Source organism: Chlorocebus sabaeus, chromosome 22 (assembly GCF_047675955.1).
Source record: "Chlorocebus sabaeus isolate Y175 chromosome 22, mChlSab1.0.hap1, whole genome shotgun sequence".
In the NCBI taxonomy this organism is placed as follows: domain Eukaryota; kingdom Metazoa; phylum Chordata; class Mammalia; order Primates; family Cercopithecidae; genus Chlorocebus; species Chlorocebus sabaeus.
The window spans coordinates 28,510,719-28,523,402 of NC_132925.1; the positions used below are offsets into that span (position 1 = coordinate 28,510,719).

A 12,684-nucleotide genomic window follows, 5' to 3' on the forward strand; every position below is an offset into this window, starting at 1 on the left:
TCTAATGGAGAGTGTAGATTAACATGTAAGGATAGAATTACATAAAACAGAGACTTCCAGGTCCACCAAGATGTATAGTCCCATTCCTTACAGCTGTTTCTTGTTGAAACTTTAACACCCTGGATGTAACGAAACAGACAAGCATAGGGACGCTCTAGAAGATGGAATAAGAAAGCATGCTGTCTAAAGACATTGAGACTTGAGGAATGAGCTGGCAGTAAATTTTCTCTCTGCCTTCCGTATATCTCGGGACACTTTGGAAGCCTTCAACCTGGAATTGTTAATAAGCACAGGGGGAGAAAAACTCTAGAAAAGCCTGTCCCTTCTAGCCAAAGGATCAGTAAAATGAAATTATAACAATAGAAAGGCTTTTTGACAATACCCACCCTACTGCAGCCACACACCAGTGGCCCCACACCACCCCTTGGAAGTAGGCAGTACACGCTGATTCTCCCACCTAAGTAAGTAGCAGCAATCCTATTTTCCTGTTGGGGTAGTGTTGGCAGTACTAAGCAAGCAGCTGACTTCCAGGTTCCACTGGGGAAAAGGAGACAGTGCTTTAATTCCTCTGCCAGGATGTGTCAGTGTGGTCCAGCTGAAAGCTGAACCTCTACTGCTACCCAGCACCAAGGTTACTTAAGCCAGTCTGAGACAAAGCTAGTCAATACTAGCTTCATCCTTACTCCCTCTCACTAGGAATTAAGACTTCACCCATGGGGCTAGTTGGCATTCCCTTTTAACCCCTTCCCTCAGCTGGTGCCAGAAGGGCACAATAGGGAGCTGAACTTCTGCTTCCACCCTGCAGCAACAAAGTACTGCAAGTCAGTCCTTTGCTTTCTCCTTTCCTAATGTCAGCAGGGCCCAGCAAGGAGCCGATCTTATTTTCCACTTGGAGGCAAAAAGGCAATGTGAGCTGGTGCTCCACTTTCATGGGAAGGTGTCAGTTGGGCTGGGAGGGGAGCTGAACTTGGACACTCTCATCTGCATTGAGGCAGTGTGAGTCAGTGCCCACTTTTCCTGGGGTGCATTTGGTAGAGCTCAGTGCAAAGCCATGCATACACACCTCCTTGGCTTTTACATTATACCTCAACAGGAGACTGCCTGCTAAAAATAGGAAGATTAAATAGAACCCAGAGTCTCATAATATTCAAAATATCTAGGCTACATTAAAAAACATAGATCATACCAAGAACCAGGAAATTAAGACAAGAAAGACAAAAGACCAACAAATGACAGTATTAATATTATTCAGATATTTGAATTATCTGACAAGGATTTTAAAGCAACCATCATAAAAATGCTTCAACAAAATCTTGAAACAAATGAAAACCTAGAATATCTCAGGAAGGAAATAAGTTATAATAAAGAATGGAAATTATATATTAGAAAATACAGTGATTGAAATTAAAACTTGCTGGATGTAATCACTAGTAAAGTGGAGATAACAGAGGATTGAATCAGTGAACGTGGGGACAGATTAATAGAATGAACTCAATCTAAAGAAAAAAGAGAAAATAGACTGGGGGAAAAAAATTAAAAAGAGTCTAAAGGACCTTTGAGCCAATAACAAAAGAGCTAAAGTACTTGTCACTGGAATTTCAAAAAGAGAGCAGAATGAGAGACTGAAAAAGTATTCAAAGAAATACCGAAAATTTCCTAAATTTGATGAAATGTATAAATTTACAAATTCAAAAACTAAGTGAACCCCAAGTAGCAAAAACTCAAATCCATGCTAAGACACATCATAACTTAACTTCTGAAAACAAAAAACAAAGAAAAGACTTAAAACAGGCAGAGAAAAACATTACTTATGATAACAGTAATTTGAATGACAACAGATTTTTCATTTGGAACCATGAAGGCCAGAATGAAGTGGCAGTTTATTCAATTACCGAAAGAAAAGAGCAGAACCATGAATCCTGTATTTAGCAAAAATATTGTGTAGGAATAGAAGAAAATAAAAACAGTCTCAGATGATGGAAAATTATAAGAATTTATTGCTAGCAAATTCACATAGCCTACCATTAAAGAATGGCTATAGGAAAGTCTCTCAACTTTAAAAATATATATATAGTAGAAGCTTGAAACTTCAGAAAGGAAAGAAGACCATCAGAATGAGTAAAGAGTAAGATAAATAATAAGTTTCCTACTGTTTATTAATTTCTTAAACCATATTTGATGGTTGAAGCAAAAATTTTAACACCATCTCGTGGAATTCAATGTATGTAGAAGACACACAACAATATATTCAAAAAGTGAGGAGGGTAAAGGGACCTAAATGAGAATAAAGCTAAGGATATATCGTGCAGACGTTTATGAAAAAAAGTAAGAGTGGCTATATTAAAATCAGATTAAATGGATTTCAGAAGAAAGAAGACTGTTGGACACAAAGGGGGACATTACCTAATGATAAAAGGATCAATCCACAAGAACCTCAAGGTATATGTACGAAAAACAGCCTCAAAACACATGAAGTAAAACCTGATAGAACTGAAAGAAGAAATGGAAAAGTTTACCATTATAATTGAACACTTCAAACTCCACTCTCAATTTATAGTACTACTAAACAGAAAATCAGCAAGGATATAGAAGACCTCAATAAGCACCATCAACCAGCAGGACCTGATTGATATTTATAGAACACCCCAGATAACAGTAGAATACACATACTTTCAAGTGACCACAGGATGTATCTACCAAGATAGACAATATTCTGGGCCATAAAACAAACCTTAACAACAAATTTAAGAGTTGAAATCATACAAAGCATGTTCTCAGGTCACAATGGAGTCAAATTAGACATCAACGGGGAGATACCAAGAAACCTCCAAAGGCCTGGAAACTACACAACCCATGTCTAAATAATCCATGGGTCAAAGAGAAACAAAATACATTGATCTCAAGAGAAACAAAATACATTGAATTTATATGAAAATACAGTATGTCAAAATTTGTGCCACACAGCTGAGGCAGTGCTGAGAAGATTATAACACTAAATATACACATTAGAAAGAGAAAAGTCTTTAGTGGATAATCCAAGCTCTCACTTCAAGATCCCAGAAAAAGAAAACCAAAATAGACTCAATGCTTGCAGGATGAAATAAATTACAAAGATTAGAAATAATAGAAGCAGGATGCAGTGGTGCACACCTGTAGTCCCAGCTACTTGAGAGGCTGAGATGGGAGGATTGCTTGAACCCAGGAGTTACAGTTCAGCATGGGCAACCTAGCGAAGTCCCATTTCAAAAAAAAAAAAAAAAAAGAAACTAAGAAAGAATGAGTTGGAAAAAGAAAAATAGTAGAGAAAATCCATGAAACAAAAAGCTGTATCTTTGAAAAGGTCAATAAAATTGACAAACCTCTAGCAAGACTGTCAACATAAAAGACAAGACATAAATTACTACCATCCGGAATGAAACAGTGATATCACTGCAAATACTACAAACACTGCAGACATCAGAGAATTATGCTGAATGAAAAAAGCCAGTTCCAAAAGCTTATATATGTTTCTATTTGCTGAACATTCTTGAAATGACAAAATTATAAAAATGGAAAACAGATTAGTGGTTCCAAGGTTATAAGAAGGGGATGAGAGTGGAAGGGAAGTGGTTGTAGCTTTAAAAGGGCAAAATGAAAGATCCCTGTGGTGATAGAACGGTTCAGTATCTCAACTCTATCACCATCAATATTCTGGTTAGGGTATTATACAGTAGTTTTGCAAGATTTTACCACTGGGAGAAATCGGGGAAAGGATTCATGGGTTCTTTGTGTATTATTTCTTGTACTTGCATGTGAACTTACGATTATCTCAAAAAGTTAACTGTTTTAAAAAACAATGAATAACTGTCAAACAAGAGTATACTTAGTGGAAGTTTTGTAGGGTAGAGAGAATACTTTTGATTGTTGTGATCAGGAACTTCTTTCAATGAAGAACTTTATTAAAGACACAGTACTGAACCTAGGCATTGAAGGTTAGGTGGGATGAGATGGAAGAAAAGACAGGGCATCAAGGCAGAATGGACATAATGACTACTCTGTGTTCTCAGATAAGCTTTTGAATGTTTTCTTTGTTTAATTCGTCTGAACATTGCCCAAGAGTATGTGATAAAATATAAATATTCTTTAATTGTAAATGTTGGCTTCTTTGATCTTAGAATATGGAGATTAGAAAGCAAAAATGGTGTGGTTTTTTTTTTGGCCTAATTCAATTTGATTTGTGCAGTAAATGTTTGGCAAATATTTGTTGATGATACGTTGAAGTGTTAACAAAGAAAATTTTATGGAAGTGACTTACTTTGGATAAACTGCAATAAGCAGTTAATCATATGTCAAGAAACTGCTGTCAACAGTCTGTAATAAAACTTGATAGTCAGCTAGAGTTAACTTGAGAACTTCAGATTTTTTTAGAAAGAAAATCTAGTAATTTCATCCTGTTATATTAAACATGAGAAAAAGACTGAGAAGTTAGGACTGCCTGAACATATGTAGCTGGCTCTTATCTGAGCTGGATAGTAAGAACTATGCCTACCTTATCCTCTATTATTTAAGAGTCTAGGTGTTCTGAATTCCCCGCTAGTTATGTCAACTATTACTGCCCACTCTAAACTAGAGTTGGGTAGAATATTGAAGTAATGGAAGTATACAAAGGCAAAGGAGATGTCAGTCTTACAAATTTTAACTGCTTTTCAACTCTGTCAACGTATTCCTGTATATTACACTAACAAAGCTTATATTTCTTAATATTTCACTTGAGAACATGACCTCTTTTGTACAGAAAGAGACCTGGTTTCTTTTCACTGCATTCTCAGACCAACAGAGCATTAACTATAAGTCTCTAAGTCTTCTAAGAAGCTTAGAATAAAGGTGAATGGGTAGTCTCTGAAATCTAGTAGTGAGCAATCTGTCCAACATTAAAGTCGTCATTTCAAAGACTTATTATTCCAATAATTTATATTAACCAAAATTATTCTATTTATCCCGAGTTTAAATATATTAGAGACTTAAAGAGAAATGTGCTTTTATTATAAATCTTTTCATATTGAAGTTAATTACTAGGTTTATGTAAAAGCTTGGTTGTGAAAAGAAATACAGCAGCATAAGGGGGGAACATCAGAAACAGTATGTGAATATATGTCAACCAAAAAGTATTTGCGTTTCTCTTAGTTTCTTACGTATTAATTTTGAAGCTGATCACAGGCTATAGATTCTGATTTATACAAAATTTTTACCCATTCTTTCCATGATAAGATCATGTGAGTGACCCCCAGGTGATAATTCATAGTTTTAATTAAAATTTGCATTTACACATAGCCTCATCACTTCAATATTTAAGGTTTGATTTCCTTTAGACCTTAAATCTTTCATAATTTGCATGACTTGATATAATACCATTTTAAGGAACTTAAAGTTCTCAATCTCACAACAGGCTTAGAAAATCAGAAGATACCATCTCTTGTTTTCTAGTAGGTAAGCTGAAGCATGAAGAGCTAAAAATATTTTTCCAAGTCACTGCGCTTAGGATGCAAGATAACACTTCTCTTTTGCTTTCTAATTTACTGAATTAGAACTTAGTTCCCCTCTCTTTGGGAAGTCAGTAAATCAGACATCAGAAACAAGATACATTTCAAAAGGACCAGTTCTAGGAGTTCAGTTGTATTCAGGCTCAAGATTTGTAGCACCAAATGGACATACTTTGTCTCCTCCACAGCTGTAGTTAGAGCTGTTCTGACTGTGTTAACGACAAATAATTTCTAACATCTTTTGACTTTCTTGTTTGCTTAGATTACAGCGTCAAATCCATGCTAAAGATAATGAAATCAAGAACCTTAAAGAGCAACTTTCTATGAAAAGGTACAAACTTAGCTTTTTCTTTGGGTGCACTCTCTCTGAAACTGTATTTCACTCAACACTTTCTGACTGGCATATCGATGTTATTTATCTTTCAAACTGGCATACTTTTGAGACTGATGTTGAACAGTATTAATAATATACTGGGACAAAAGGTGTAAACTGGGGGTATCTTAGGCAAATAGGGAGGTATGGTCACTTTAGCTTTGACTCTAGAAAACTGCTAGAAGAATCTGTATCAGCAGCGTTACAGTCCCAGAACAAACTACTGCCAGAGACTAGACCTTAAGAGTTACCCCAATCAATACTATTAGATGTGACTGCTTTATGAAACTGGCCAAGTTTTATTCTTATTCATCTATTTTGCCTGTGGGTAATTTTTTTAATAACACCTTTTTGAAATCCATTTCATATAGCATAAAATTATCTCTGTTAAAATATATAATTTATTGATTTAGAATATTCACAGAGGTTTACAGTCATCACCACTGTCTATTTCCAGAACATTTTTGTCACCCCAAAAAAGAAGCCCATTAGATGTCATTCCCTATTCTCCCCTCCTCCAGCTTCTGGCAACCACTAATTTATTTTTTGTCTGTATGGATTTGCCTCTTCTGAACATTTCATATAAATTGGATCACATAATATGTAGCCTCTTGTGAGTAACATTTTTCACTGAACATATTTTCAAAATTCATGTTGTAGCATGTATCGTTACTCATACCTTTTTATGGATAAATAATATTCCATTCCTTGGCTATATCTTATTTTATTTTTCATCAGTTGATGGACATTTGGCTTGTTTCCATTGTTTGGCTATTATGAATACTGTTACCAATATTTACATACAGATTTGTGAACATGTTTTTGTATTTCTTGGGTATGTACCAAGGAGTAGAATCGCTTGGTGATCAGTAAACTTTATGTTTAACTTTTTGAGGAATTGCCAAACTGTTTTCCAAGTAGCTGCACCATTTTTTAATCCTATAAACAGTGTATGAGGGTTTCAATTTCTCCACATTCTGATCAACATTTCTTACACATGTTAGATTACATCTTTATTTTACCCATTGTATTATGTGTGAAGTAGTATATAAATGTGGTTTTGATTTGCATTTTCCCACTGATTAATTATGTTGAGCATCTTTTCATGTGCTTATTGACCAGTTATGTATCTTCTTGGAGAAATGTCTATTCAAATCCTTTGCCCATTTAAAAAATTAGATTGTCTTTTTATTGTTGAGTTTTAAGAGTTCTTGTCCCTTATCAGATACAAGTCCCTTATCAAATACATGATTTTCAAATACCCTCATTCTGTGGGTTGCCTTTTCATTTTCTTGATGTCATTTAAAGCACAAAACTTAATTTGATGAAGTCCAATTTGTAATTTTTTTAAGGCAAATTTTACATGATATTTAATGGTATAATAATTCCTTTTATGTTAATATATCTGCTTGAATATTTTATTTTTTTCTCCTCAAAAAAGTCTAACCTTAGTGATATTTATAATATACTGTTACCAAGTTTCTCATCAATGTTTGTTAGGTCCTCAAGTATCCAAATGTTTCTAATAATAAAACATCAATGATGGCCTTTGTGACAGTCTCTATTATAATGCTGTATTTTCAATTAATTGTTTTCATTAAATTTAGAATTTGGTTTGTATGTTTGTAGAATTCTGGGACTCAAGTGTAGGAAGCTGAGATGGGATAGAAAAAAAAAAGGAACCTCATAGGTAACCATTTCCCTGATGTCCTTCATAAACAATGTCTTTACCATCATCTCCCTCCTTCCCTCTCAAACTATAGGGTTTGCTTTCATTCAAAAATGTTGAATGTGAGCACTGAAAGAACCAGTCATATATTTTAATGCAGTGACTTCACTTAATGACAGGTATAATAAAAACCTGTGTGGTTACTATCGTTGACATAACAAAAAAGCTTATAGAAATTTTATGTAGAACTTATTAATCAAGATAGCAGCTAACATTTATTTGGTGCTTATTATGTGCCAAACACAAAGTGCTTTATATTATCTGAATTAATTTTCACAACAGCTCTTTAAGGTAAGTAGTACCATTTTTTCCATTTTCCTGATTTTTACATGTGAGGAAACTGAGGTATAGAGAAATTAAATAGCTTGCTGTCTTAGGTTGAACTGTTCTATCAAAATACCATTGATTGGGTGGCTTATAAAAATAGAATTGTATCTCTCACAGTTCTGGAAGCTGGGAAGTCCAAGGTCAGGGTAGCAGCCTATTTGGTATCTGGTGAGGATCCACTTCCTCACAGACAGCCGTCTTCCCACTGTAACTTCACATAGCAGAAGGCAGGCAAGGGAGCTCTCTCAAGCCTTTTTAAAAAGGGCATTAATTCCATTCGTTAGAGTTCCACCCTCATGACTGATCATCTCCCAAAGACACCACCTCCTAATACCATCATTTTGGGGGTTAAGATTCTACATATGAGTTTTGGGGGTACCCAAACATTCAGTTTATTGCACTTGCCCAGGGGTTTTACATTTAATAAGTTGTGGAGCTAAGATTCATCCTCAGACAACTTGATTTCAGAGCCAAGTTTTGAATCATAACCTCTACCCTGATAGCTTTAAAACTTCTATACTCTTGATAGTAAAGAATAACAATAGGGATTGAACAATATCCTCTGTTGTTTCTATGTGCTGTATATACTTCTCCAAGAAATAATTTCCTACTGATTGTATAACTTATCTTTCTTCCTCCTGAATTAGATGAAAAAGGCTATGCTTGATGTAATATTGCAGAATCTTTAATGATCATGTATTTCAGATCTCAGTGGGAAGTGGAAAAACATAATCTGGAAAGCACAATGAAAACATACATAAGCAAACTGAATGCAGAAACTAGCAGAGCTTTAACAGCGGAGGTAAAAACAAAACAAAACAAAACGAGGACAGGGGTATGGGGTGAGGGGAAAACTTTTACTTGTATACCATCATACTAAAGAATTTTTAAAAGATTGTTTTTTGTATAAACAGAAATAAGACATCTTAGTATCAGCCAGGAAAATACAGCTCAAAGTCTTGTGTTTTTTTGACTCATTGGCATATCACGTGTGAATACTACAGTTTTGATGATCTTATGTTGTTTTCCCCCAATAACTTGAAGAAATTGGTCTATTACAGTATGTATAGCAAATACAGACATCTTGGGGAAATTCTCATGAAGCCAAGTCACTAAGCCAAACTTCTAATAATAACGTTTTATTGCTGCCACAATATCTTCTTTGTTTGCTACTTCTGATATAGATCTTACAAAAATACATACACATCATACACCTGAATATAAAAAACCCAACTTTTCAGATTGCAGTAAAGTTACCCAAATTTTTCTAAGTTAGAACACCACACAACTAGGGTCTCTCAAAAGAAATATGATTGTATGTGTGTATGTAATTTTTATATATACATAACAAAACTTGATACACAGTAAGATTCACATTTTTGGAGAGCTCGCTGACATTAAAAGCACCACAAACCTTCCACCTCTGTCATGGGTAAGCTCTGTTCTCTAGCAGAGTACTTGGGATCCTGGAAGTCAGCAACCAAGAAGTAGTATCTGAACCAAAAATCCATGAAGAATACTGTTGGGATACTAGCTTTAACAAGAGAAAAAGTTCAGATTACTTTAAAAGCTCAAGTTTGTATGCAGTGTTTTTTATTGTTTTTCATCAGTAAGTTTCTTTGTGCTTCTATTATTAATTTTGGAAAGAAAGAACTTTCTAATACTTAATGCTGTCCAACAGTGTATTTTAGTGAATACTGAGTGTTTAGTAGTAAAAAACAGAAGCTAAATGAATACAGGTAGTGATATGGAAAGGATTCCTGCTACGGGAGAGACACTGAACTACGTAATCTCCCAAGCCCATTTGTATCTTTCTGTATGATCTTATTATTACCTCTTCATCAATAACCAAAAAAATAGATAGCAGGAGTGTTCTCAAACTACTGCATGTTAGAATTACCAGAGAGCTTTTAAAAATGCCATTGCCCAAGCTATACTCAGTATCAATCAAATTAGAATATCTGGGACGAAGGCACCATTTTTGAAAGTTTCTGAGATGATTCCAGTGTGAGTACACATTTGAAAAGACATGCTCTAGAACGTTTACCAACCTAGTAACCATTAAATAAGGAAATTAGAATTGCATAGGTGGCATTGATTTAAAAGCTTTTGTGATGTATCTTGAATGGTCAAGGAACCTAGATGCTATTGGAAGAAATTGAGAAATAGCTTTAAATTTACTTGAGATGATTGAGAAGAGAATGTTCCTTTACAAGCACACCTTCAACTTCTTTATCTTTCTCTCAAAAACCTGTAGGTGTATTTCTTACAGTGTCGTAGGGATTTTGGTTTGCTTCATCTAGAGCAGACTGAAAAGGAATGTCTCAATCAGCTTGCCAGGGTGACTCACATGGCAGCAAGGTAGTCTTTCCCTCTTCCTTAATGCATATTAGTTTTAGAGATGTTAGCAAGTGTCTCCACGGTTGAATGTAATCTGTGATATGTTTTACATATGTGACATCAGAGTTCTTAAAGAAGCTCTTGTGGGTTTTTTTGTTTTGTTTTGTTTTGTTTTGTTTCGTTTTTCCCCCCTGAAATTCATTTTACCAGAAGCTGTTGTTGTTGTTGTTGTTAAACCTCAGAAGTCATTTAGTTACTTTAATGCTTGTACTTGGCTGCTTCTGCTGAAGCAATGAGAAGTCTACCGAGTACTACGTACAATAATAGCTGCTGAAAGATTTTTTCCCTTCCTCTGTAGTGAAGTAGATCAAAAGTCTCAGAGACATACATGAACACCAGATACTTATGAAACAAGGTAGATTCTAATTGGAAGACTTTTTTTCTAATTGTTTTCCTTTATAATGCCTGATTTTAAACACCTAGGGAATATGTTGAGGGAAACATCAGTATTAACACCTAAATCGTATGTTAAAGGTAGTCTTCTGCTATGCTTTTATAGTAATTATAGAGTAATTTTCAAATATTGAACAGGTTGCATGAAACTCTCCTTAAATTTATACTTTCATGGGGTACACCAAACTTAAAGAATTAATTAAATTAGAATCTCTGGGACCCAGGCATCATTATTTTTAAATGATTATTATTTTAATAATCAGCATTGTTCTTTCATTCTAAAGAATCAGAGTCTTTGATGTTTCACAAGATTATTAGGATATACTGATGTGCACTCAAGTCAGGGAAGTACTGTTGTAAATGATCTATTTTTGCCTGCTAGAAGGAGGAAGAGTGCTCTATACATTAGGATATTATGGAACTTCTTTTATGAGATTATCCTAGTGATAACTTGTTCAGCTCTTATAAAATTGTTGGGCTGGGTGATACTGGCGTGGGATGTTATAACAGATAAAACCTTTTAAAAGGCCATATGAAATATTTTTTCTAGAGATAATAGACCCTAACGACTTCAAAGTTGTTCCTACTTTTGTTAAGTCGTTTGGTAGGCATGAGTTGATAAAACTATTGTTTGTGCAATTTATGTACTGTATAAAGGCAGCAACCTCATTTATCCTCATAGAGAGGGTATTTCTAATTTATCCTCCCAGAGACAGTGTCTTTTTCTAATTTGCAAAGGAGCCATATAGACCAACCATGGCTTTTTGATGTCAGAGTTAATGTGAAGATAGTCCAAAACTTGCTTCCAACATGGGTCAACATTTTAGAGAACACCACTGTGTTAGATTACTAAGGCTTTCCTGCTTCATTGGAAAGATTCCTTACAAAGGTTTTATAATATGTACTAAATATATATCATCAAGATAGAAAAAAAAACTTGTTCTGGAAGTATCAATTATATTTGCTCTTGAAAAATGAATTTTTTTATTACTGTTTTTGTTATTTTTAGTAACACACCTGTCCATACCTCTTTATGTCCATTTGAAGTAATTGTTGGTGATGGGGGTAATTTTGTTTTTTGTTGACATATATGCTAGAAAGCATGATAGACATGTTTGGAAACCTCGGTGTTATAAAAAGAAAGAACTTTCTTTTGTGTCTCCTTTTCTACAACAGTAACCTAGAATCACTTCAACTAAAAGCTGCGGTAGACAGTTGGAATGCCATTGTGGCAGATGTTAGAAACAAGATTGCATTCCTCAGGGTAAGTCCTGAAGTATAGAGAAAATTGGCTTAATGTTATAGATGGTGTAAAGTTAGAAAACATATTAATAGAAAAAATTAAGGAAGAACATATTTTCCATTTTAGTTATTAAAGTTTATGCCTTCACTTTGAGATTACTTCCTTGTGGTTGGTTGTAGATAACATCCTAGATTCACACATGTAGTCTTTTATATCCTTAGTCAAGAAAATAAGAAACTCTAAAATTGTGCCCTCACACCTAGCTTTCCTAGAATTTCAGAGCTAACAGTGCTCAGTCTTTAGTGATGCTTAGGGTTTCTATTGGGTTTATTCAAAATTTTGACCTCAAAAGACCTGCCCCATGTTTTCTTCCAAGCACATGTCTTCCATGCAGAAGTTTCTAAATGTTTTGTTTTATAAGACTTTTTTTCCCAGTTCTTATGGGTTCTTTACAAAATAATGTGGTAAGCAAAAGTGGGGACAATGCCAAAAAATGTTGAAAATGTGTTGTTAAACTTCCAGGTGGGAGTTTTTGTCAGAATCCAAGAGAATAAAATGTACAAGGAGCTAGAACAAGCTAGAGTTACAGATTGTGAGATAAACACAATGTAGAATTTAATAAGTAATCTCTGAAATTTTTCCTTCAGTTTTTAAAATGAACATTTGCAAGTAGTTTAACTGCTTGTTACAATACCTTTTT

At 34.6% G+C, this 12,684-nt stretch overlaps 1 protein-coding gene across 9 annotated transcripts in view; it reads left to right on the forward strand.

Moving 5' to 3' along the window:
- The window catches only part of DZIP3 (DAZ interacting zinc finger protein 3), a 96,230-nt gene that overhangs the window by 68,614 nt on the left and 14,932 nt on the right, over window positions 1-12,684 (forward strand). For 8 of the 9 annotated variants that reach the window (XM_007985896.3, XM_007985902.3, XM_038003288.2 and 5 more), the window contains 4 exons: window positions 5,782-5,850; window positions 8,654-8,750; window positions 10,206-10,309; window positions 11,918-12,005. In XM_007985896.3, coding sequence (XP_007984087.3) covers window positions 5,782-5,850; window positions 8,654-8,750; window positions 10,206-10,309; window positions 11,918-12,005 — 358 coding nt within the window. The remainder of the gene's footprint in view (window positions 1-5,781; window positions 5,851-8,653; window positions 8,751-10,205; window positions 10,310-11,917; window positions 12,006-12,684) is intronic. The other variant, XM_038003290.2, reaches the window with a different exon arrangement.